This window comes from Natator depressus, chromosome 27, assembly GCF_965152275.1.
Source record: "Natator depressus isolate rNatDep1 chromosome 27, rNatDep2.hap1, whole genome shotgun sequence".
NCBI classification, from domain to species: Eukaryota; Metazoa; Chordata; order Testudines; family Cheloniidae; genus Natator; species Natator depressus.
In genome coordinates, this window is record NC_134260.1 from 2852547 (window position 1) to 2879187 (window position 26641).

The 26641-nt window shown below is 53.5% G+C and overlaps 1 protein-coding gene across 2 annotated transcripts; it reads right to left on the minus strand.

The window, feature by feature from the left end:
• Nucleotides 1–658: 658 nt before the first annotated feature.
• Nucleotides 659–25321, minus strand: DBF4B (DBF4B-CDC7 kinase regulatory subunit). 2 transcript variants are annotated; one of them, XM_074940556.1, is made up of 12 exons: nucleotides 25219–25321; nucleotides 23660–23835; nucleotides 22603–22797; nucleotides 20734–20784; nucleotides 19428–19497; nucleotides 17885–17955; nucleotides 14139–14175; nucleotides 11895–11940; nucleotides 8644–8760; nucleotides 4544–4670; nucleotides 3815–3939; nucleotides 659–3151 (listed from the first exon to the last, which is right to left on the minus strand). In XM_074940556.1, exons 1-12 carry the CDS (start codon nucleotides 25235–25237, stop codon nucleotides 1702–1704), a joined length of 2484 nt encoding a protein of 827 aa, XP_074796657.1. In that variant the 5' UTR covers nucleotides 25238–25321; the 3' UTR covers nucleotides 659–1701. The 2 variants fall into 2 exon arrangements, with proteins under 2 accessions (XP_074796657.1, XP_074796656.1); XM_074940555.1 differs by having other exon boundaries at nucleotides 20698–20784.
• Nucleotides 25322–26641: the final 1320 nt, after the last annotated feature.

Below are 26641 nucleotides of genomic sequence, written 5' to 3' on the forward strand. Positions count from 1 at the left end.
CACAAGCAGGGGCTGGGGCTGACTTGACTAGGCCTCTCAGAGCGAGCCAGCCCTAGGAGCTGCACGGACCCCCCCCCCCAGGAGACTGCAGTATCCAAGCAGACAGCGTCATGCCAAAGCCTCCTTGGCAGAGCCGTGGATCACGGCAGCAGAGGAATTGCCTCCTGCTCCGGTTGGCAGAGCTGGTGGCTGTGCTGATGGGTTCACTCCTAGCTCCTGGGCAGCTAGAGCCTTTCAAAACAGGCCAGGACTAATCAGTCAGGCCAGCCGTCTCAGTGCAGCCGACTACAGCCAACCTTCACCCTCTGCACAGATTACTAGGGACAGTCCCTCCCCGCAGGCGAGAAGTGCTGCCAGGGCTGTGCACAGAAGCAGCTGTGCTGAGAAGGGCTCCCAAAAGCACAGCCCCTTCCTGCAGGTGAAGATTGCGGGGAGCGGAGGAGGGCTGTGGAAGCCCTCAGGGGCTGGATGTACCTCAGCCTACCTCCTTGGAGAAGACCAAGCGCCAGGATGTTTGGACCCACCCAGACCGGCAGCGCCCCCATCCAGCGAGGCCACAGGGTCCCAGCTATCAGCCTTTGCGGGTGGGGTCTTCTCCCAGGCCTTGCACAGGGGAAGGATCAGCAGCCAGGTTAACCCCAGGCAGCCGCATGATGAAGTGGAGTCTCACACTGGATCATTACACTCACTCAGTTTATTTTTGTTTTAAATGTGTTTTTAAAACAAGCAGGAAGTTTTAAACACCGATTATCTGCAATGGCCAGTGGAGACGATAGAGACAGGGGAGCTATGGCCCCATGGAACAGAGCAGAAGCTAAAACAGGAAGAGGAATCGATCCTGACAGCAGCTCATTTCCCCCATTAACTGCACCACAAGTAGGAAGGAGCCAGGGAGATGCAGAAAGAGCAGAGAATGTGAGAACAGAAAGATGCTGTGGGGAGCTCAGAGCAGTCACTTCCAGAAGACAGCAGCTCTTTCTGGGCGAGGGAACGGCAGCACTGACTGCCTGCCTGCCGGCCGCACGGGAAGACGGGAGAAAACCCTGCTTGGTCTGCAGATCAGACTAGGGGCTTCCCGCCTCCCCCGGCTCTGGCATCAGCTAGCTGCACACTTGACAGGTGAGGTCAGGCCAGGCCACTGGCTAAGGGAACGTTGTTTTCCTGGTACTAAGTGCTCACGTCTCCCTCCTCCAGGGTCAGGCTGCAGAGGGTGATGGAGGAGCACAGGAAGTGCGTGTATGAGCAGCACTAATGAAATGCGGCAGGCCATTAAAAAGCCACTATCGAGCAGTTAGACACATGGTGCAGTCTAGTCTAGGCAAGGGAGTCTGCTTCCTGGTCGCTCCATTGAGGGGAGAGGAGAGCCAAGCCATTGCTGGTCAAGGCCTGGCCAGGCCCAGTGGTCTGTCCCCATGGGAAGCCAGGGCTAGCATGGCCAGGCTGGGGAGAGCCCTTCCTGCGGCTGAGCTCCACAAGCAAGTGAACCAACCAGATCAGTCTTGCCTAAAGCCTCCAGGCTCAGCCCCACCCTCCATTTGCAGCCAGTCCTTATTCCAGTGCCCCCAGACTGCCTCCGGCCAGCCTTGTGCCTTCTGATGGCTGCGGGGAAGGTGGTTTGCCACAGCCGTCTCTGCGGGGCTCCCTTAGCAGCCGTGCTTGGGGGTGAGCCCTAGTTCTTGACGGGGTCTGCGCAGCTAGTGGCTAGCTGGTCCAGCTGCCCAGGCAGGCCTCAAACACAGCGAAAGGGGCTCCTTCTGTTTCTGCGCGACAGTTCCGACAGCTCTGGTCATCTCTGCCTAAGTCCAGCTCAGACTTCTGCTTCAGGACCGAGTAGAGATGGGACTCATAGCCGCTGTCTTGGACATTGATGCAGGTCCTCCGGAGCACCTCCAGGTCTACTGGCCGGTTCCTGGTGCCCTGCAGAGCGTCCAGTGAGCAGAGCAGCTGGACGTCCCAGTCCGACTCTGAAGAAGAAGGTGGCCCCAGATTTGGGCCATTGTGGGTTCTGCAAGGGGCAGGCTGGAGGGTGCTGGGATGGGTGGCCAGGCTTTCGCCAAGGTCTGTGCTGTGGGGTGGCTTGGGCAGCGCACCTTCAGCTACTGCAGTGCAGCCCAAGCGCCTGGCTGGGGGGATTGGCAGGTGTGGGAGGGCCGGATGGACTGCAGAACAGCTGGCCTTGTCCCAGGTAGGCGATTGCAGCTCGAGGCCAGACTCGGCCACACAGCAGGGAGGCTCTGGGGCCTGCTCTGTAGAGTGCCCCTCTTGCAGGCCTGGAGTCCCGCTCTCCCAGACCTGCTGAGTGGCTGTGCTCGCCAGGGTAGCCTCAGTGTCGTCTATAGCCATGGGAACAGGCTCCGGAGGCTCTTGAAGCACATGGGCTCTGTCCTGAGGCATCACTGAGGCAGGGAAGCTGCAGAGCCTGCTGGAAAGCAGCAAGAGCTCTGCTCCAGGAGCACCAGATGGAGCAGTGCCAGCAGCCCCTCCCGCAGCCAGCCCCACACCCCGATGAACTGAGCTGCAGCACACCGAGCCTGTCTGCTTCTCCAGATGCAGGGGGTCGCTGCTCAGCTGTATTATCCTCGGCCTCTTTTCCAGCCGCATGCAAGGGCTGTCGGAGAGTTTGCGTTTCCTGGAGCAGGGTGATGCTCCCAGAGGGTGACTCAGGGACTCGAGTGCATCCTGGGGAACAAGTTCAGGGGAGCAAGCAGCTGCCTCTCCAGTCAATCCATCGCTGGCCCGGGTCCACTGGCTGAGATCAGGAGCAGTGGCCAACACAGTAGCCCCCACTGCACTGTTGTCAACAGCAGACTGGTCTGTGTTCTGACACCAAGCATGGGCCCTCCCAGCTGGCCCTGTGCTAGCAGATGGCCTGGCTCGCAGTGTCTCCTCGGCCCATAGCCCCAGCAGAGGGTGCCCCGCGGGCAATTCTGGAGCAGGAGGGAGCTCGCTGACCTTCTCCTTTGGCATCTCCTCTGGGCCTGTGGAGCATTCCCCTCCCAGCACAGCCACTGCACTGAGAGACAGCTCTGCTTTGTCCTTCCTGGCCAGCTGGTGCTTCCATCCCAGCTCTGCAGCTGGTGGGCCCAGGCCTTCCACAGCCTTTGCTCGAGAGCCACAGAGTTCGTTGTCAGCTGCAGGAGAGCAGGGCACCCTGGGAGAGAAAGCTTCTCATTTAATACGGGAGCCCCTTGCATGGAAAGAAGCCAGGGCTGTGCAGCACCCTAGCAGGGCTGCAGGGATGGGGTATTTAAGCCCCTCTGCTCAGAAGGTGAGGCCGAGTAAACTGGGAGATCGCCTGGGAGGAGCAGTGGCTTGAAATGCAGCTGTGCAGAACTCCAGCCCAGGAGGGAAGTTCAACAGGGTCACCTGCTGGCTGAGCAGGACAGCCTGACCCAGCCCCAGAGGGACACACCCCAGCACAGAGAAACAGGAGGGGGACTGAGGAGCAGATGTGTATTTTGGGCAGTGAGGGGTCCTGCGTCACAGGAGATGAGCCACTCTTGGGTAAAGGCATGAGAGGGGTCTGGGAAATTCCCCACAGGAACCAAGAGAACAGCCCCAGGGCAACAGGAGCCCAGAGTGGCTCGTGTCTTTGAGGGTGCAGCAGGGGAAGGAGCCAGCCTGTCTACCCTGGACACCGAAGGGAACTTGTCCCCCTAACCCTGCTCTGCCAAGGTAAGCAGGGCCCCTCCACCAGAACTGCCTGCCTGCCTGTCACTGAGCAGCTGACTGGCTGTGGATTTTAACCCCCCGTGATCCAGGCTGCCCAAGCCAGACCCTCAAGCCCCAGGGCAGCAAGCTGTTTGTGTGTTACCTGGGGGGAGAGGACCAGGCTGGGATCTCTGCAAAGTCATTGGTGAGCTGAGCGATGACGTGATCCACAGCCGCATACTGAGAGGCGTCCAGCGCGAACCGCCTGTGCCGGGGGCTCTGGAGGTGCTGGAACAGAGAAAGGGGAGCGTGGGGCCAGCAGCTTCTTCTCGCAGCAGGCCCAGGAGAGCAGGGTGCAGTTAGCCACAGCCCCATGCTGGGGAGAGTTCCAGGGAGCAGCAGTAGCTGCTTGCCCTGCAGGTAGCTGCATGGCAACTGCTGGGGAAGGCTAGAGGCCCTCAGGGACAGGCTGTGGGGCCAAGGGGAACAGATGTGGGCACAGAGGGAATGCGGCTCTACCCCTGCCCAGGGCTATGGTGCTGGGAACATCCCAGGGCCAAGGTATGACAAGTATGGGGCAAGAGCAGTGCAATCCGCAGCTTGGCTCCCAGCCACTGGGATGGGCAACAGTGCTGGCACCCCAGGCTCCCCCTGGGCCAGGGGCACAACTGCTCCACGGGACTGCACACTCCCAGCTCCCAATGGACTTGGGCTGTTCTGCTGAGACAGGTCAGAGGAGCAGCAGACGGAGCCAAGGCACACCTGTAAGATTGTCTGCTTCCCCATTGGGCACGCCTGCGTTGGGCATATCTGCAGAGGCTCTGCCTGCCTTGAACCACGAGCGGGGGAGACCAAGGCAGCTCCTGCAGTGCTAGCCCAGTGGAGCCCTTACCATCTGCAGCTCCCCGAAGGTCTCCTGGCAGCATTCACAAAACCCCTTCCTCTTCTTGGGCACAGTGGCTGGGCTGGACCGGGGGCTCCTCTCTCTCTCGCTGTGCGTCAGACAGCCCTCGGGGGCTCTGCAAGGGGACACAGTACAGGGCTAGAGATCCGTATTATCCCCATGCCTAGGCAGCGGTTGGGCTAGGTGCGGTACAAACAAGATGGCCTCTGCCCCTGGGGGCAGACAATCTTAGGGACGAGACGAGACGGGGAGCACGAGGATGCGGTGAGAATGCTGCTCAGCGTGACAGGCTGTGGGCTCTGCACACTAGCGGCCTGACTGTTGTCGGGTCCACGCAGGCACTGCAGCAAAGGAGAGTTAAGGTGGGATCTGAAGGCGGGCAGTGAGGCAGCTGTGGGAGATCTACAAGGAACTCGTCCCAAGCGTGAGGGACAGCAGAGAAGAAAGCACAAAGGGGCGAAGAAGGCTAGCATCGCTGGGCTGATCAGAGGTTGGAGTTGACTTCTTCATAGTCAAGGAGAGGTGAGAGGTAGGGTGGGGATAGGCCACAAAGGGCCTGCAGGGTGAAGACAAGCAGCTTATGTTTAAGGTGACAGAAAAGAAGGAGTCCGTGGAAGGACACAACAAGGGTGGGGGGAGGACATGGTCAAGACAGTGGACGAAGAGAACGACGTCTGTAGCAGTGTTTCGGATATGAGAGATGCATGTGTCCAGGCCAGACAGAAGGAGGCTGCAGTAATTGAGAGGTGAGATGGGCCTGGATGGGAGCTCTACGTCTGTGGATGGATAGGAGAGGCCAGACCTTAGGGATGTTCTGCACAAAGAACTGGTACAATTGACACAGTCTGGGTGCAAGGACCTAGAGGGAGGTCAGAGTTGAAGATGATGCCTGGGTTACAGGCCTCAGTGACAGACAGGACAGTGGGGCTGTCCATACTGAGCAAGTCGGAGTTGAAGGCAGCAGGGACCCCCAGCTCACCGAGTCTGACCTCCTGGGCACCAGCCCCACCCGGCACCCGCACACTGAACCCAACTGAAATGAGCCCAAAGGGTCACAGCCCTCAGGACACTGGACTATGCTGTGCCACAGGCCGAGGGGCACCAGGGCCCGAGGCCCTTGAAATGGGAGGGGAATGATTTGCGATACACCCAGATAATCCTGGCCAGTGACCCGCCCCCCATGCTGCAGGGGAAGGCGAAACCCCCAAGCTCACCACCAACCTGACCTGGGGGGGAATTCCTGCCCCACCCCACATTCGGTGCTCGGTTAGACCCTGAGCTTGTGAGCCAGCCAAGCACCTGAGAGAGAAAGCACCTGAGAGAGAAAATGCCCAGGGCCACCTCAGAGCCCTGGCGCTCCCATGCAGTAGCCCAGCCCAGCCACGGCCATCCTGAGGCTTCAGAGGAGGGAGGTAAACCCAGAATTCCTGACTGGGACTGAAAGCAGCCTGTATTCACATCCTACACACCACTGTAATAATCTTTGCACAAAATAAGCCTTGTGAGGTACCAATAACTCGCTGCTCATTAACATTTTTGCGCAAGGTCTGCATGTGACGGGTATGGAGAGTCATGGTGTCATCATCAGAGTGTGTGTGAACCAGGTCTGTCCCAAACAAAGGGATGAGAGTTCCCTGTTTACACACCCCCACCAAGCTGACAAGGGGCAGAGGCAAACCTCACACTGACAAGGGGAGGGGAAAAAGAGGGCAGCATGGCATCTATACCCAGAAGGAGACGGACACTTGGCCTGGGTTTCACTTTTCCAGAGGAATCCACTGCAAAGGCTCCCTGGGCTATAAAGACAGGGGCTGAACCTCCAGTGATAAGCAGCTGAATCAGCTGCTGGTGTACGACATTACTGTACTACAAGAGTTTTGAGTGAGGCCTTTTCTGACAGCTAAGGACTCTGGGGATTAATATCACTGAACTGGCTCTATTAACACTCGATGAGGAATTCTGGACACTCACTGATACCAGACTGTATCGCCTGCCCAGACAGGAGGGGATGGCACAGCTTTCTACCCGTCTCCTATGTACATGAAGCATAGAGGAATCAAACAATGGAAGCTGCTTTTCATTGAACTCAAAGGGGATGGGAAGCCCACAGGAAGGGAAGAATAGCATGAGAACATCCTGCTTCTTGAAACAAGGTCATTGACCTTCAGAAGATCTAAGCAAGGACTGAAGCCATCTTTGGCATCCATCACTACACAGACAAGAGGCTAGAGCCCTTGCAAGCTGAGAAAGACGAGTCCTTCAACCAAGGGGGGTGGGGTGCGTGAAGTCGCTGGAACTGAATATAGGTGAGAAGTTGTCTTAGGTGAAAGATCTTTGCCTAAGCAGACAAGGGAAGCCAGCACCTTGTACCTTTGTGAACGTCAGCCATGGCTGGGCAGGATGATTGGTGAGAGAAACCATCTTGAAAGCCTATATCTTGGTAGATTAAGTTTTAGGCCTTTAGAAGCATATTTTATTGTGTTTTACTTGTAACTCTACCTTCATTCTTTAAACTTGTTAACAAAATTAAGTGAAATCAAGTATATTTCATTTTTATCACAAAAAATATTTAAAGAGAAGGGTGAACTTGTGCCCAGTTAATAAGCTGTGGTGTGCATATATCTTGAAAGGAACAAACGAACCAAATTATGTCTCTGAATGGTCCAGGCAAGGGTTGGACATAGCAGAGCACATGGTTTGGCAACATTTAGGACTGGGAGTGTGTTGGGGTCACCCTGCAGGTAGTAACCCCGGCTGATGGAATCCACATAGTGCTGTTGACAGGCTGCTGACCCAGCACTGTCCAGCACAGACACTTGGGGCATGCACTGGCTGTCAGCAGTCCAGGTTGGGAGCTACACCAGCAAAGCAACAGGTTCCAGGGTAGACAGTGAGAACATTGCATCCTGCAATGTGACCCTGACCCCTGCAGGGGACCAGCTGGGTCCCTGAAGCATGGGTTTACAGGAACACACACTGGAAGTGGCCCAAGGGCCGCTGCCTCAATCAAATGGGTCCAGCTCTCTTAAAACTAAATATGTTGTTTACCCCAGTAGCTCCTGCAGAAGAGGCTGTTCCAGAATCTCACCTCTCTGCTGATTAGAAACCGCATTTCCAGCTTAAATGTGTTCATGGCTAGTTTATCCCCGTTTCTTCTTGGGCCAACATTGTCCTTCAGCTTCAACAGCTCTTCACCCCCGCCATAATCAGAGACCAATCATGCCCCACCTGAGTCTTCTCGCTAAGCTGAACAAGCCGTAAGGTCGGCTCTCCATTCCACTAGTCATCCTAGCGGCTCTTCTCTGCACCTGTTCTAGTCAGAATTTACCTTTCATGAACATGGGTGACCAGTGTTCCAGATGAGGTCTCACCAGTGCCTTGTACCATGGCATTGCTCAGCCCAATGAGAAAGGAGGTAGTGAGTGGGGAAGGAGGGAGGAGGTGGATTAAGAGCTCAGTTTTAGCCATGTTGAGCTTGAGCTGATGGCTACACATCCATGAGGATATAGGAGAGAGAGAGGGGCCGACAGGAGATAGGTCTGGAGCAGAGAGGAAAGTCCACGTGTTGTCAGCACAGAGAGAGTTGCTGAGCTGGTTTGTGGATGAGATTAGCCAGAGGCAAGTGCAGAAGGAGAAGAGATGTGGACCAAGGACAGTCCTGTGGACGCCCCCCCCCAGAAAGCTGGCGGAGGAGCAGCAGCAGCATCAAGCCCCAGAGTGCTCAGGAGTCATGAGGGCTGCAGCTGGGTCACACAGACTCACTTGATGCCCCGCCCCAGAGGAGTCTGGGGAACACAGGCTCGGGCACAAGCCATCGGCACAGCCAGGTCTGAGGATGGTGAGGCCACCTGCCAGCCAGGGGCCCTCCCCATCCAGTTGGCAGTTTTCTGACCTAGAAAAAGGTCACGGCTCAGATTAGCTCTGATCAGGCTGAGCCGTGGAACGAAGGAGCTCAGGAGAGAGTCTATTTGGCCCCATGCAAAGGAGCTAGGAGTCTCTGGTGTCCGCAGGGAGTCTGGGATACCAATGGCACCAAGGCAGCAGTGGGGCTGTAACAGCCACACTCCCTGGCAGCTTGCACCACCTACCTAACTCTGCAGGAGCTTGAGGGGGTTTTCAGAGGCTCAAATGGGCTGGATCTGTTTGGAGCCAGGAAGTTCAGGTCAGGGAAGCTCTTGAATTGGTGATGGAAGGGCCGGAATTTCCTGCAAGAACCATCAGTGTCAGACGTCAGGCATGGCTGTAACCCATTTTGGCCCAGTTCTCACTTACCTGGGCTACTACAGGCTCCCCCACACCTCCTCCCTGAGCCTTCATCCAAGCACAGAGACTCAGTTCCTGCGCCCCCGACCCCTGCTTGGGGCTTCCATGTCCCCATTTAAATGACATGAATAGGCAGCAGGTGTAAAAACAAAAGGAAGTACTTCACACAACGTAGAGTCAACCTGTGGAATCCTTGCTAGAGGATGTTGTGAAGGCCAAGACTATAAACAGGGTTCAAAAAAGAACCAGATAAATTTGTGGAGGATTGGTCCATCAATGGCTATTAGCCAGGCTGGGCAGGGATGGTGTCGCTAGCCTGTTTGCAAGGAGCTGGGAATGGGTGACAGGGGATGGATCACTTGATTCCCTGTCCTCTTCATTCCCTCTGGGGCACCTGGCACTGGCCACTGTCGGAACACAGGATGCTGGGCTAGATGGACCTTTGGTCTGACCCAGTATGGGGCTGTTCTTATGTTCCTGTTTCCCTTGTTAGATTGAGATGAGAGTGGACCCCTGGGGTAGTTTCAGGATTCAGCATGTTTACACCAGGCCTTGATTTGGCCCAGAGATTCTTCCTTGGGAGACTGCTGGGACAGGCAGCTTCCTACAGAGCCCTCAAGTCCCCCTGCTCTCTGCTTGCTCAGAGAAGGTGGGCTGAGCTGCAGGCCGAGGGTTCAGCTCTGGAGACCTGTGCTGACTCCCTGTTGCAGCTCCAGCCTCTGCCCCCATTTCCCCAGCTCCCTCACTTCCATACCCCTGGACAAGTCCAGCCTTTGCATCCATTAACTGCAATGTGGACAGCACTTGAAAACTCATGAAAGCCAGATTTGCCTCCTGTTCAGGGGCAGATAGCAGCTTCACAGACAGGGCACCACCACCGGTGGAGGCCATAGGGCAGGCGTTTGCTGCCTAGCCCTGAAAAACACTGGTAATTCCGTGGGCATCCTGCATCCCATAGCTCCAGCTGTTGCTACCACTGGTGGATGTGTGCCAGTGGGCAGTTATGTACTTGATTTTTCCAAGTGTAGGACAAGGCCTTTGGAACGGTGAATCCCAAGGCAGCCTTCTCCCTGCACCCTCCCATCCCATGTGCGGAACTACACTGGACCTAGAGTACAGGACGCAATCAGCAGTTTGTGAAAATCTTTGAGGGACACAGTCTCAGCTAGAAATGCCTGTTACCAGCACCTGAGATTAAGCTGATAGCATTGAGAGACCTAGTTCTCCTCTCACGCCTGAGCTTAGATTGCATTACACTCCAAGCCAGGGACATTAGAAACTGGTGCTGACTATTATCAGTGTTGCAATAGCACCTATGAGCCTGTCATGGACCCAGCCCCACTGCACTAGGCCCTGCATAAACACAGAACCAAGATGGCTCCTGGCCCAAGGAGCCCACACTTGCTATCCATCCATTTCACTCTGCTTCTTACGCTCTCACCCAGTGCAGGGGTGGAGTTTCTTGCACTGCACGGAAGGTTTTACCAGAAACCTGCTGATACTTTAGAATTCACCCTTCTGCTCTTTGTGCTTTGTTACATATTACTCCCAGACCTAACACTTGGTCCTGTAGCTGCTTGTTAGTGCCCCTTCAGACGTGGACCTCAAAGAGTACTTAAGGCACTCGAGTTCTGGACGCTGCCGTTTCCCACGCCTCTCTAAAGCAGTGGTTTTCAAACTGTGGGTTGCAACCCAGTACCGGGTCGTGGAATGGAAGGCACTGGGTCGGGGCAGCTCTGGTCAGCACCCTTGATTGGGCCGCTAAGAATCCCATCGGCGGTGCTGCCTGGCTAAGGCGGGCTAGTCCCTACCTGTGCTGACACCACACTGTACCCAGAAGCGGCCAGCAGCAGGTCTGGCTCCTAGGCCTGGGGGCCCCCCCGCACGGGGCTCTGCGTACTGCTCCTGCCCCAAGCATAGTCTCCGCACTCCCAGCCAATGGGAGCCATGGGTGCAGTGCCCGCAGGCGAGCGCTGCACAGAGCCTCTTGCGTGGGTCCGCCTAGGAGCCAGACCTGCTGCTGGCCGCTTCCAGGGCGCAGCACGGTCCACAGTGCCAAGACAGGTGGGAAGCCTGCCTCTGCACCCCCGCTGCGCCGCTGACCGGAAGCCGCCAGAGGCAAGCCCATGCCCCAATCCCCTGCCCCAGCCCTGAGCCCCCCTGCACCCCAAATCCCTCATCCCTGGCCCCACCCCAAGCCTGCACCTCCAGCCCAGAGCCCTGACCCCCTCCTGTACCCCAACCCCCTGCCCCAGCCCTGAGCCCCCCCAAACCCTGAACCCCTCATTCTGGGCCCCACCCTGCAGCCCTCACCCCAACCCTCTGCCCCCCCCCACACCCCAAACCCCTCATCCCCAGCTCTGTTGGGTCGCAGGCATCAATTTTCTTCAACTGGGTCGCCAGAAAAAAAAAAGTTTGAAAAACCATTGCTCTAAAGGATCGTATTACTTAGCTGCGCAATGAGCTACACCCTAGAAACAACTGCTTTCTAGTAAGAAAAGTGCATCATAAACATCACAGTCCTGTAACATTTGCTCCTTCCCAGGGCTAGTCACATCCGTTGCTACAGGGACAAAGGCAGCTCAACAAGTGGCAAGAATCTCTGTTCCCTGTGGCTTGGTAGGCTGCAATTCTGCAAGTTACTTGAGCAGCACAAAGAGGCCCAGAGATCAGGGCCCATTGTGGTGGCTGCTGTACACAGACAGGCCCTGCCCATGGAGTTTCTCTCTAAACACACTGGGGGACGAACACACAAGAACTGGGGCCCAGAGAGATGAAGTGACTTGGCCAAGTTCACACAGGGAATCTGGTTGAGCTGGAAATGGAGCCTCTGTCCAGTACTGTCACTTCACAGTGCACACAGGTAACCAAGGCTACATTTCCGCACTGCACTTACCCTTCTTCCCCAGCACCGGAAGTGCATCAACAACTCTCTTGTCAATGGAGGGGCTCGGAGGGTTCTATGGGTAAGAGGGGAGGGAGCATCTGCCGAGGGACTCCTCGCAGCCCTTCAGCCAGGAGAGCAAAGTTTGCCCACAAAGTTAAAAGAAGGATCAGATTGAAAAGGCTCATTCACCTGCTCCGGTCCTCAATCTTCAGAAACGGGGGCTTCAGTTTTCCCACTAGAAGGAGAATTCTGCAGTTAGCAGCTGGCCTGGGCAGGCATTCCCTCCCCCCCCCCCCCCCGCCCCTGCCATGCACACCCTATCCCCATCATCCAATCCCTGGCTACACAGAACTGGACTCCAAAATCTAAAGTTTGTTTTTCCCCCCCCAATATTTATAACATTTCTGGATGCGAAGAAATCCTGAAACAAGAATCAAGATCTGTTTGCCAGAGTCTGCAGGCAGCCTGAAACAATAGCCCGGAGCAGCATCAATTTTCCACTTATCTCCACCAGTGGACTCTGAAGCCTAATGCTAAGGATGCGGATATTTCAATGGACAACTTTCAGGGCAGACAGTCATTTAGAAGGCAAAACATACAATCTGTGTTCAGAACCTTGGTGGGGACGGTTAAGTCTAGAGAAGATTTAATGGCCAGCTGAGAGACAGCGAAGAGTTAAAAGCTGCTGCAGATGAGCGAGCAACAAGATAGATAGTTCTGTCAATAAGGGCCCAAGTTGTGGTCAGGCCCACAGCCAAAGCGCGGCTCTTGTCAGAATGCACTCCATGCCAGGCAGACAGCAGGTACCAGCGTGCGCTGGGGGAGTGGTAGCTGAACTCGGCCTCAGCAGAGTGTCAGGATTCAGACAGCCTCTTCTGGGGCATCAGGTTGATTATTCCCATAGGCAGGATTTTAGGGCTGTGCCTTCCCGCTATGTGGGCAGCACAAGGCAAGTAGCCTGGTGTGTCCCAGGCTGTGCCAAGGTGCTCGGTGTTGCACTTGAGGAGGAGGATTTGGCCAACTGAGGAAAGCACAGGAGCAGCTCCAAGTGCTTTTGTAGAGAGAGTGTCAAACTCACCACAGCCACAAGGGAGACTGGAGTCTTTGCTTCTTTATGATGGGCCCAGGCCTGAGAGGTGGGTAGCCCCCTGCCCAGCCTTGGGAGATCAAGAACACCAAGTCTGACCACCCCTGCTGGGGCTGAGGCACCCAAGAGGCCTCTGAGCAGGTTTGAGCCAAGATTTTTCTCCAGGATGTTAAGTCACTGAAAGGAAGTAGCTGTTCAAGCACAAGGCTGAGACTGTTCCCATGCAGTTGCTAGGTGCTCAGCACTTTTGGAAGTCAAACTCCATATTTAGGGACCTAAAATGAGACTGGAAGCACCATTTGGTGCCTGCATGAGTGGCCTGGCCAGAGAGTTTTGATCGGTGACAAACCCCACCCCCAGCGGTTCAGCTTTCACTCTCTGGTCACAATCTTTACACTAGCTCTCAGTCACTGGAGGTTCTTCCAGGCCAGACGAGACCGAAGTCTCATGTCAGCAGGAAGCAAGGTTTCCTAGAGATCTCCAGCCATCTCTGACCCATCATATAGGGGCAAGAGAGACACAGGGCTATTGTCCGCCCCAGCTCTGGAGGTCACCTTTTAACAAACAAAAAAACAAAAAGCTGCCTTCGAGGTTTAAGAGTCAGACTTGACTCCAGCCTGAATGCTTTGAAGGCAGCAAAGGCTTCTCTGAATGCTCCCTTGCCAGCAGGGTGAAGATCACAGGCTTCCAGGCCAGCCCACGAGTAAAGCAGCATCGCTGCAGTACTGCCACACCACTGGTGCTCCGGTCTGTACAACAGATCCCAATGGTGCAGTAGTGAGCCAAGTACATTAAAAACCCCCACACAAACTGCATGTGAAGGCACAGTCAGTCCCACATCGGCACCACAGTGGCATATTGCAGCCTTCTGCTAACAGGAGTGAGTGGGATGTGGGGAACACGTCCTCCCCTCCAGAGGATGTGTTATTCAGGACTTCATTTCACAGCCAACACGGATTCAGAGAACAAAGCACCAAGACCGCAGTTCTTACCATGACTCACAATTCTAGAAGCCCTGCTGTAGAGTCTCTCATAGCACAGAGGAGACAAGGTAAGTGGACAAATGATTAACATGATTTTAGACAAGATCCCGCTGGAAAGCAAGAGTATAAAGCCAGCCACACAGGAAGCATCCTAGCTATGCTTTCAAAATGCTGCACAAGCTTTAAAGCATGACAAGGAGAGCCCGGCAAGAGTTTTCTGCCTGAGCTTGGACAGTAAACGGCTTTGAGGGAACAGAAGTTTTTGCAAAAACAAGTCGTTTTGTTGAAATAGCACAGTGAGGCATTTTCACAAAGTCTCCCAACCAGCTCGACACCAGCTGAGAGCAAAGCTTCTGTACTGACCTTTAAGGACTCCTGGCCCCACTGAGAAACACTTCACCTAGACAGAAAAAACAGACAGCATTTAGGATGGGAGCCAGCCATAGACAAGACTAGCAGCCCACTGATTCCAGAGCAGTGATGGGGGAGATGCCAGCTCAGGGCATGCTCATCCTTAAGGCAGTCCATGGCTGCTGTGCCCCTGGTGTTTGGCAGATCGGACTTGGTTTGCATAGCTCAGCACTGCCTAGACCAGACTGCTGGAAAGAGGATCATACGACTGGCCCTTCCTAAAGGAAGGCCAGCCTCACCCGTCCCCAACCCTAGCACAAGCCTGCTAGCAGACTGACTATATACCACATTGTGATTTTACCTCCCTTGCAAGTTGGGTGGAGAAAGCTGGAGTTTTCCCCTGTAAGTTGGTTGGGATCTGGGCCTGTTGTAGGTTGAGACCCCAGCTGGTCATCCAGCCTTGCCAGCCTAGCACTAGGCCTGGACTGCACCTGAAGTTGGCTTGCTAGACGTATTTCAGCTTGGGTGAGCTTTTTTAAGTGAATCTAGTTTTACCAGTAAAAGTATCAGCACAGACTCAGTTATACTGAGCTAAAGGTGCCTCCTCTTCTTGCATAGAATAAGGACTTTTCTACCAGTATAACGACATTCCCACTAAGCTAGGTTATACTGGGTTAACGATACCAAGCGCATCAGAGTTTCAGACCAGAACCATCATCTAGTCTGACCACCTATATATCACAGACCACCCCCAACCCCTGGACACACCTGTATTGAGCCCTGGACACACCTGTATTGAGCCCAATAACTCCTTAGGCAAAAGATTTCAGCCCTCAGGAGACGAAACAGTTGCATACCACAGGCAGAGAACAGAGGCATTAGTGGCATCTCACTCTTGAGGCCCCTGCAGTGGCAGGGAATTGATCAGGTGACCTGCTCAGATGATCTGGTTTGTGACCCACACCGCATAGGAAGGTGGAAACCCCCACCTCACCCCTGCAAGATCTCTGCCAGTCTGACCTTGGGGGAAAATTCCTTCCCAGCCCCAAAGCTAGTGATCAGTGAGACCCTGAGCATATGAACAGGAGACATCAGCCAGGCAATGGAGAAGAAATTCTCTGCACCATCTCAGAGCACTGATCCACCCTGTCCAGTGTCTCATCGCTGCTTCAGAGGCAGGTTAAAGAAAAAAAACCCCACAAACAAAAACCCCACACAGAATACCTCTGGCGAATTGTGCCCTGGGGAACAGATTCCTTTCTGATCTCAGCAGGCAACCTGCTTAAGCCCTGAAATGTGAGATTTGATAATAATCAAGGTCTTCCTACTGATCTGCGAGTGTTAGGAACATGCAGAGGACAATGCTGGGGGCAGTGCAGAGCTTCCTGTTCCCCCCCCATAGTCCATGAAGGAAGAGGATGAACAGGGGTTCAGAGATTCAGAGTCCACGGCCAGAAAGGGCCACTGCAACCACAAAACAGCTGCAGCATTGCTCCTAGAGCAGGATTAAAGCATGTTGCAGAAAGATTTTAATCTCACTTTAGAGACTCCAAGCAAGGGTGAGTCTACCACCTCCCCGGGTAAGCTGTTCCAATGTTCACTCACCCCCAGTGCTGGCAAACTGCCTCTTACATCAAGGTGGAATTTGTCCAACTTGACCTTCCAGTCACTGGGTCTTGCTCCGCCTTTGGCGGCAGAGTTGAATAGCCCCTCTCCTGATCAAAGATCTTGTCCATGTGTCAGTGCCCAGGTGCAGTGAGCAACTCACCCTTCAGCTTTCATGTCAGTAAAACCAATAGATTGAGTTTAAGCCTCAAATCTCGAGGCTCCTTTTCCAGCATCTGGATCACATGGGGCCCCTTTGAACTCTCTCCTGTATGTCCTCATCTTTGAGGTTTGGACACCAGAACTAGGCAGTCTTCTAGTAGCTGTCTTACCAATGCCATACAATCATAGTAATGAAGGTCTGGAAGGGATCTAGAGGGATCATCCAGTCCCATGCTAAGGTAAGATTGAGTCAGTCCAGACCATCCGTGACAGGTGTGCATCTAACCTGTTCTAAAAAAGAAACACAAAACCATCACTTCCCTACTTCTACCCGATATTCCTTTCCGTACTTGTCCTTTTTGCCACACTTTTACACTGAGCTCTCATGTTGAGGGACATCTACAAACACTGTCGTTCTGAGTCACTACTTTCCCCCAGTCTTCCATCCCGTACGTATAACCTGGATTCTTGGTTCCTAGATGTACTACCTTACATTCGGCTGTATGAAAATGCATTTTGCTGGATTGTGATCATTTAACTATTTAGATCATTAACAGTATTCTTTCCTCATTACTTACTGCCCCAATCTTTGGGTCATCTGTAACTTTACCAAAGATTTTGTATCACCTAGAATGTTTATGGAAACTAACTTGATTTGTTTTGTTGAGCTTATAAGATTGGTCGAAAGAGGTAACAGTGTTGATGTAACAGACTTCTGTAAGGCCTTTGACTTGGTACTGCATGACAGTTTGATATTCTAGTTTTTAATCAAAGTAACATAGCACACACTAAATCGATTAAAAACTGGCTAACTAAACAGAATCATCCTCCAGCAGCTGCATTTCTAGTGGGGTCCTGCAGGGATCAGTTCTTGGCCCTAAGCTATTTAACAGTTTTTATGTTTTCTACCAGGTCATTGATAAGTCATCACTGATAAAGTTTGCAGATGTCAAAAATTGGAGGTGGTAAGTGACGATGAGGGCAGGTCACTGATTCAGCATGATCTGGATCATTTGGTAAGCTGCATGCATGCAAACAATGTGTGTTTTTAATATGGCTAAACATAAAATGTATACATCTAGGAACAAAGAATGTAGGTCATATTTACAGGGGAAAATGTCCTGGGAAGATGTGATTAAAGATTTGGGGGTCATGGTGGATAATCAGCTGAACATGAGCTCCAGGGGGACGCTGTGGCCAAAAGGGCTAATCCTTAGATGCATAAACAGGGGAATCTCGATTAGGAGCAGAGAGGTTATTTTACCTCTATTTGGCCTTGGTGCAACCGTGGCTGGAATACTACATCCAGTTCTGGTGTCTGCAATTCAAGAAGGATGTTGATAAATTGGGGAGGATTCAGAGAAAAGCCACAAGACTAATTAAAGGATTAGAAAACTTGCCTTGCATCGATAGACTCAAGAAGCTCCACCTATTCATCTTAAAGAGGTCAATGGGTGACTTGAGCATAGGGTGTAAATATCTACCCGGGGAACAACTATTTAATAACGGGCTCTTCAATCTAGCAGAGAAAGGGGCAACACCATCCAGTGGCTGGAAGTTGAATCTAAACAAATTCAGACTAGAAATAAGGCACAAATTTTTAACTGTGAAACTAATCAACCATTGGAACCGTTTACCCAGAGTTGTGGTGGATAATCCATTCCTGACAGTTGTTAAATCCAGACCGGATGTTTTCTAGAAGATCTGCTCTAGGGATTATTTGGGGGAAGTTCTGTGGCCTGTTTACACAGGAGGTCTGACGAGTCACCACAAAGAACCCTTCTTGCCTTAGAATTTAGGAATGGTTGATAAAAATACTGATTGGCACTGGACAAAACCAGTCCCTCTGGGGCCTTGCTCATTGACCTTGTATGTCAGACAAGGCCTGAAGTGACTCTGCTGTAAGAGGGCTGCATCCTGGGCTAGTTGGGAAGGACAAAACCCTCTTGTTACCAGGAAGCCCTGGACTGGGGGAAGTTTAGGTCAGTTACCATCGTCTTCTCACTCTGCTTCCTTGCTCCTGACACGCGGAACAGCAGCTGCTGCACATAGGCCATCATTTCTGTGTGGGGTGGGAAGTCAAGGAGCTAAAGCCCAGAGAAACAGAGGGAGCTGCTACTCCTCAGCACCCATAGTGAACAGAGGATGAAATACAACTCCATCGAGCTACCCACCATACCCGGAAAAGTGCTTTAGCACCCTCCTCTGCCATCTTTGGGAAAAGAGTGGTACTGCACATCCTCCTTCCATGGAGGAAATAAGGACAAGAGCTAGTGACCAGACGGAGAGGGAGCGCTGCGTGTTGCGTGCTATAATCTGGCTCTAAGTGTCACAGTGGGAGCTAAAAGAAAAGGAGTACTTGTGGCACCTTAGAGACTAACCAATTTATTTAAGCATAAGCTTTCGTGAGCTACAGCTCACTTCATCGGATGCATACTGTGGAAAGTACAGAAGATCTTTTTATACACACAAAGCATGAAAAAATGGGTGTTTACCACTACAAAAGGTTTTCTCTCCCCCCACCCAAGAGCTTTCAGCCCTAGATGGCGGATTGCTGTGTTGGCCCTGAGAGACCAGGTGGGTGAGAGAATCTCTGTTCTTGGACCAACTCCCATTAGCCCTAGCCAAGGCAGACGTAGCAGCGTTTCCCTTTACAGAAAGATGCAGAGGAGGTGCAGCATGCCTTGGAATTGGACAAACAGCCAGAAGCTGAGCTGCCGCCCACTTTAGCCCAGAAACTCTAAACTCGTGTTGGACGGTGCTGGGTGTGCATGAGCCCAGGGTACAGAGCCTCAGCTGTTGGCTCAAGTCCAGCACAGGTCAGCAGAGACCTAGTGCCCCAGCCCCATTGTCAGTGAGAGGCATTCCCACTGCTCCCCTCCCTCACTGAGGATCTCAGCCAGCTGCTCTCGTGGGGGTCGCTACATGCCAGGATCAAGGCACTTCAGCAGGGCTCGCTGACATGGTCGACGTTAAACGTGTCTGTGCTTAGAGAGAGGCCTTCAGGGCCATCAATCCAGCAAGGACGTGCCTTTGACATACAGACCAGGTATTTTCCACTGAATGCATCCGATGAAGTGAGCTGTACCTCACGAAAGCTTATGCTCAAATAAATTTATTAGTCTCTAAGGTGCCACAAGTCCTCCTTTTCTTTTTGCAGACACAGACTAACATGGCTGCTACTCTGAAAACAGACCAGATGTTATTCTAAGGGGTAGTGGTGGTTCTGTGCCGGTGTTTAGAACCCTTGGATCAGGAGAGGAAGGTTACAGTCAGACTACTAGGAAAAGAACAGAGTGGGTCTGACCAAGCCTACACCCTGTTCTCCACACACAGACTTTTGAAGACCCTCTTCTGAAAGCCTGTTTCCCCAGGCCAGCAAAGCCTCAGTCAGTGTAACCCATTGTCAAATTCTTGCTCCTCCCCCCATAACCAGCCATTCACCCCCCAGGTCATTGATTTAACAGATTCAGAAGCTAGATATTAAAGATCAGAGTCCCATCCCCACAACACAAAGTTTCTGTAGAAGGATACCATCCACATGCAAGATCCGAACGCCCCAGGAGCGAGCATTGACAAGGATACTACTGCCACTGCTGGAGTCCTGCACAAACAAGAGGAGAGACTCAGTGATGTACAGCCCAGGGCAGAGTGGACATCTCAGTCTGTCTGCTGGCCTCGACAGGGTATGAGATTATATTGTGTGTCACATCATTGTCAAATCATTAACATTGGTCTTTCCTGGCCCCCATCCTCAGTCAGCAGCAGGATTTTAGCAGATGTCATTTTGAGAACTTCTAGAGTTGGGAAGCCTAGTGAAAAGGCTGCAATCCCACTGTTCAGAGGCTAGAAAACTGCTTATCTTGACTGACCAGAAATCAGTGGTAGCTAAGACCATCTTGGTATAAGAGTTGCCAGCTTGCTCTTTTCAAGACTAGAAACAAGAGCTATCCTGCTGTAGAGATGGGATTTTTGAGTAGCCACTTCTGCCTTTGCCATTTCAGAAAGCTCAATCCTGGGCCAGCTCCCTGACCCAGAGGGGATCTGTTGATTTGCAGATGAAATTGTCATTTCCAAGTCCTAGGGCACATGGTGCAGGGAAGAGGAGAAATGTTCTTACCCTGAGTCAGAGCTGGAAGCATGAACTAGACTGTCAGCTGTAGCGTGAACCTTTTAGTTAAGCATCAACGCCATGTACTGAGGGATCGGAAACCTTTCAGCATAAGGTCTAGAGGCAAAGCCTCCCACAACTCTGCAGCCAGGCTATGTGGCTAACCAAGTCCACGTCACACGTGGCTTTAGTGCTCCCTAGGTTATAGCTACTTCTGATGCCGCTGTGATGCTCTTATAGGCCTGGTCTACACCTAAAAGCATCAGGTCAACCTTACTACATCACGTACTTAGGCCTACCGAACCCCACTGTAGTCTTCCATTGAACTAGTCTGGAGAAGTGGGTCATCTACATTGACAGAAAAGCCCCTTCTGACGACGTAGGAAGCATCCACACTGCAGCGCTGCCACTGTTATGCAGTCATATGCGTTGGGTTAGAGCAACAGTAGTACAGCTACCTGTATGAGTGTCCAGTCCAAGGGTCAGCACTGGGAGGCAGCACGTGGGAAAGGAATAGACCCCATAAGGGGCTGAATGGCTTGGAACCCCAGGCAGCGTTACCGTCTTGCATTTTCAAATGGAGGACTTGTCCTGGCAATGGCCCAGGTGGAATCTAGTGATGGGCCAAGTCTCTGCACCGTTCCCCAAGCACAGACTGGATTGCTGCCCTGCTCAGGAATGCCTTGCACCTACCTGCCTAGAGGAGAAGCCCATCACCGTGCCGCTCACCTGGTTCCTCATGGCCTTCTGCAGCAGCTCCTTCCCCCTGCTGATCAGAGCCTGCAGAAGACACAAGCCAAACAGCATTTAGACCAAAAGCTCCTGAGCAGCCAGCCAGGTGGACCAGTACGCTACTGCCCAGATAGTTTTAAAGGGCTAGGGCACAGATCCTCAGTGTCCCTGGCACCCCCAAACCTCACTACCACCCCAGATTACAGACTTCCAGGGAGATGCAATAGGGTTTAACCTTCCCAGGAGAGGATTCCGCTCAGAGCCCCCAGGCTTCCCCTCTCCACCCCAGGCTCCTCACTGCAGATGTCCTCTGGAAAAGGACAAGCTCCTCTTAGGCAGCAGCAAGTGACCTTTGTACTTTAAGGCTCTGCTCTATGGGACTGAAAGTCTGCCCTGGACACCTAGAGCCCCCCGCCTGCAGGTCAGCCCGGTTTCAGCATGATGGATCGGAGACTACAGAACAGGTCAGGTGAACCGTGCAGCAGGAAAGCCATGGGAATCTGCTAGGGAAGCCATTTGGCCTCTGCATAGGCATGCCCAGCAGAGGCCATGTTGCAGTAGGATGCCTTGTCAGACCGTAGGGAGACAGCAAGGTTTCTTCTAGTTTGGGGGTAGGACTCAAGCCATCTGACCTTGTATTTATTACTCTGGGCAGCCCTCAGCGCAGTCATGGCCAGCGCCCCACCCGGTGCTGTATGTTCTACTGTTAGCAGTTCAATGGAGTCTGTTTTACAGGCTGGGAAGTTGGGCCTTGAAGTGCAACACTGAGCCCCTTTCTCGTGACCTGCCAGCTCCCTTCTCTGGCCGCATGGCTGCTTCCCAGCCCACCTACATCTTACCCCTGCTGCCTCCACCTTCTCCCCCTGCTCCCTCTCCAGCATGTCCTCCCACCTCTGAGGGTGCACAGAAAGTTCAACTTAGACCTGTTGAGTCCAGCCCCCTGCCCCAGACAGGGATTTGCTGACTCTGAGCAGAATTGGCAGGATGCTTTCCTTGCAAGCTGGAAGTTCTAGGTATGGGACCCTGGGTCTCATCCGACCAGCACCTTGATGATCGTTCCTCTGCTCTAGCGACATTTCTGAGCCTGGGGCAAAACCCAGTGACACGCAGAGCTGGTCCCTGCATGCAATCTGGAGTAGGGGAGGGGCACCATTCACATCCATCCCACCAGCCAATACCAGGACAAGTCACACAAAAGGAAATTAGAAGCAAATCCATACAAGAAACAAGCCCCTATTATCTCTGCTGAGCAGCAGGACTAATCAGCCAAATAACCAATTTCTTCCAGCATTTAGGCAGGTGCAGCACATCTATACCCTCCAGCTGAGGCAGCGAGGCCTGCCACACTTCCAGTCTGTTGCGACCCTGAAGGGAAGTATCAGCTTTTATGCCACCATATCCTGCTACAAACCTATGTAAATTCCTACGGTATTTATCCCTTCACCACTGATTAGCAATAGTCTGGATGTGCCGGCCATTTGCTGCACCGTGGGGAGTTTGTCTGCCACCCTAACATTTCCAGTTTTGATTGTGAACTGTAGGCTAGTAAATGAAGGGCACATCATAGTGCCACTGTATGCTGTTGGATGGTGCTGCACCCCAGAGGCAGTTGCACCAGTCTCTGTGGACACTTTGCAGAATGTTTGGAGATTAAAAATGCTATAGAAAGATTTGGCATCTCAAGCCACTGCCCAGAGGGCAGGGCTCATTTATCGGAGTGTGAACAGCACCAGGACTGGGACAGATGAATAGAGAGGTGTTCTCAGTGAGGCAGACAAGCTCTTCTGCAGCTACTGTTCTCAGGCTCTGCTCCCCACCAGCCACTGCCCCAAGGCTTAAGGCTGCCTAGACCCTCACAGTCCTTACACTGTCTGCTGGCTTGTGGTATTGCCCCGCATGGCTCCCTTTGGGCACAGCAGAGGGCAGAGTCTTTGCCTTGGCAACCCCTGAAGCTGCGCTGCTCCGTTTCTCAGTCGGTCTCCGAGGCCCACTGTCCAGTTTGGCCTCTTTGCTGCTGGAAACCACATAGCTGACTTCTTTACTCAAGAAGCTTTCAATCACCTGGACCAAAGACAAAAACAGAGTCAGCTGCAAAGCCACCAAGTCCACAGCAAGGTCTGGAATATCTTAAAGAAACCACCATCTTCAGTTGCCTAGATGCAGGAACAGGGCTGCGTGAGATCTAGTCTTTAAGCTAGACATTTCTCCCCTTCCAGCTCCATCCCTTACTGTCTTCCAATCTTAAGGCCTCCTCCCAAGTCACGCTGGACTATTAGTTACATGCAACTGAAAGATACCTTGTAAGGACTATACTGGTCAGCCTAGTGAGCTGGGACATTCAAGAATCAGTTTACACGTGTACTCAGAACCCTTCCCCAGCCCCTCTGTACAGCGCATTAACCACAGTGCCCCCAGCTGCCAAATGCACTGTTCTTGAAAAATTGGCCCTTGGTGTCTTCAAGCTCCCATTTAATGGCCAAGTTTTCACAAGAAACCAGCACCCAACATGCATCCAGGGGCGGAGCTCCTGAAGAACAGGCACCACTCTTGGGAGCTGACTCTTTCGAAAACCTGGCTCCACGTGAATAGACCTACAAGCAGCTTGTGACGGACTGTCCCCATCTTTGGGCTTAAAAAGAGCATTCAAGACTTCCTGAGCCCTGCAGATGGGAGCACAAAGGGTAAAGTGACAGGGCCGGGGCTTTCCAGGAATGCATTCCTACCCACCACTCCCTCTACCATTTTAGGTTAAGGTTTGAACTAGAGGCACTGAATTCCACCACCCCACCCAAGTCCATTCAGCAACTCTGCCCCTTGTCAATTCATCACTCCTACAGCAGCATCCATTCAAGTCTTTGGCTCTTCTGGAGCTAGAGCGCAGCTGCTTCATGCTCTCCAACAGGCAAGGTGCCTCCATACTCACCCCACCCAGCTGCTTTATTGTCGCCACCAGAAATTCCATGTTCTTGTTATTCGGCAGGTCCAGGTAGAAGGATTTTCCCAAAAAGGGCAGGTTCTTGGATGACCCAGTCACCTCCTGATGCTGTTTCTCTGGGGGTCTCCTTTGCCTTTTCTCTGATTGGCAACCCATCCTACCTGCTAAAAAACACAGCCACCAAGAGAGTCAGCCTCTCAGATGAGCAGTGGGGAGAGCACAAGGGACGAGGGTATCTGTCAAACATACAGCTAAGGGTAGCATAAAATCCCTCCTTTACCTGTAAAAAAGGTTAAGAAGCTCAAATAACCTGGTTGGCACCTGACCAAAAGGACCAATAAGGGGAGAAGATACTTTCAAATCTGTGGGGGAAGGTTTTTGTTTTGTGTTTCTTTGTATTCTCTCTGGGTCAGCGAGGAACCAGGGCAGGGAAAATACATCTCCTAAAGCCATATCTGAACTAAGCATTTAAGATTACAAATTGTAAGTAATAGGAAGGAAATGAGTTCGATTATCTTTTGTTTTAGCTTGTGAATTTTCTGTAGGCTAAGAGGAAAGGAGGACTTGTGGCACCTTAGAGACTAACAAATTTATCTGAGCATAAGCTTTCGTGAGCTACAGCTCACTGCGTTGGATGCTCCTTTTCTTTTTGTGGATACAGACTAACACGGCTGCTACTCTGAAACTAGGCTAAGAGGGAGGTTTATTCCTGATTTTTTTGGCAACTTTGAAGTTTTGCCTAGAGTGGAATCCTCTGTGTTTTGAATCTGATCACCCTGTAAAATTACCTTCCATCCTGATTTTAGAGGTGCTTCTTTTATTTTGTTTTTATAATAAAGTTCTGTTGTTAAGAACCTGATTGGTTTGTAAGTGTCCTAAAAACCCCAAGAGGCTGGTCTGTGCTCACCTTGTTAACCTATTTGGTTGGTATATTATTCTCAAGCCTCCCCAGGAAAGGGGGTGAATGGGCTTAGGGGATATTTTAGGGAACCAGGAACTCCAAGTGGCCCTTTTCCTGAATCTTTGTCTAACTCACTTGGGGGTGGCAGCAGTACCCATCCAAGGGCAAGGAAGGATTTGTACCGTGGGGAAGTTTTTAACCTAAGCTGGTAGAAATAAGCTTAGGGGTCTTTCATGCAGGTCCCCACATCTGTGCCCCAGAGTTCAGAGTGGGGAGGGAACCCTGCCGCTATCGCAGCTGCTTTGGGCTCCTTCTGCCCAACACACAAGAGAAACAAGCGGCAACACGCCTCCAGGGAAGAAAGGGACAAGCAAGTCTTTTAACTCCTTGTTGCCATTACAGAGGGGATTGGGGCGGGGGGGGCATGTTTTAAAGCTGGTGTTCGCCCTGAGGCCATCCCCCCCCAGGTAATTGCATCCTACCGCCACAATCTCCCGGGGGCTCGCCCCGCCCCGGCCCCCCGGGGAGCGGCTGCCACTCGGCGCCGCGGACACAGGGAGCGGGGGCAGCGGCCGGGGAGCACCTGGCGGCGGCGGCGCCCGGCCGGGCCTGCCGGGGAGCGGCGCCCACCCCGCCGCTCGCGTACCGGGCTCCGGCTCAGCCATCGGGGATGGAGCAGCGGGCGGGTCTGGGCCCGCGCCGCCCGGCAGGAACAGAGCGCTCGGGACGCGGCGGGGAGGGAGGCTTGCGCCCCGGCCACGCCGCACAGCCCCGGCGGCCCAGAGCGCCCGCCGCCGCCTTCGCCTCACAGCGGCCGCGGCTGCCGATTTAAATTTCCGCCCCGCCCCCTCCGCCGCCGGGCCCAGCCAGCGGTCTACGGCGGCCGGGGAGGGACCAACCGCCCCCCTCCAAAGCCAGCGCCCCCGCCGCGAGAGAGGGCGGGGCCCAGGCCCGGCGCCGGGGGTTGGGCCCCTCCCACCCCACGCGCCCAGCGCCCGGGCCGGCGCCGCCGCACGACGTGCTGGCGTCACGGCAGCGCGAGGGCGCCGGCCCGGGGGCGGTTTCCTTTCGGGCGGGCCGGGCCGCTGGGCCGCAGGAGAGCTGGCGTCTCCCCGCCCTTCGCACGCGGGTCCCGGCGGCGGCCGCGGGGGCCGGGCGGGGTCAAGCGCCGCAGGGGCCAGGGGCTCCGGGCCTTTGCTGGCGGGAGGCGGGGTCCGTGCAGCAGCCGCGGGGCTCAGCTCCCGCCCGTCGGGCCCCGCTCCGGTCTGTCTCACGCCGCGCTCGTCTCGGCAGTGGCCGTAGCGGGCCCTTGGTCGGGGCTGGGGGGCAGAGGCAAGCAGCCGGCTGTGGGGGAGGGAAGCCCATGCCGGTGCTGCCTCCGCGGGACTCTCCTTGTTCTGTGGCCGAGTCTCCTCGGGCTGTCAAGCTGGCACTCATCGCCGGGCCTAAATTCACGTTAGTTTTCCTTTATGCTGCTTTTCATCTGAGGCTCCCGGAGCCCTTTGCAGGGAAACGGCATTCTCCCCATTTAACGGATGGGGAAATTAGGTGCTAAGGGACTGCAGTGACTTCCCCCAAGGCAGGGGAGCGAGTCAGGTCCCGACTCGCAGTCCTGTGCCCCTTCCACTGGGCCGCATCACCTCGTTTCTTTAACAGGTAGAGCAGATAACACACTGACGCTCGCTGCAGATCAGAACGTGGGGAATTCAGGATGCTGTTGGGAAATCCGTATCTGGTGATAAACAGGTAGCTTTGGGTCAAGGTGAAACACTGCAAGTGAGGACTGTAGTTTCTGCAGGCCCCATCTACCCACTCAGAAGAAGGTGCTGCATTGCACGCTTTGATCTGTTGTTGCCACAGGACACAGTACAGCATTACAAATGAGTGTGGCTTTGTATAACTTAGGGGCAGCTTTTGGGCACTGAACAGGGAGATAGAGACCTAAGTTCTATTTCTGGCTCTGCTGCTAACTTCTGAATGACCACAGGCAAGTAAGTCACTTCCCCTCTCTGTGCCTCAATTTCCCTATTTCTGAAAGTGGGGAACAAAGATACTGTCTCATCTTTGCA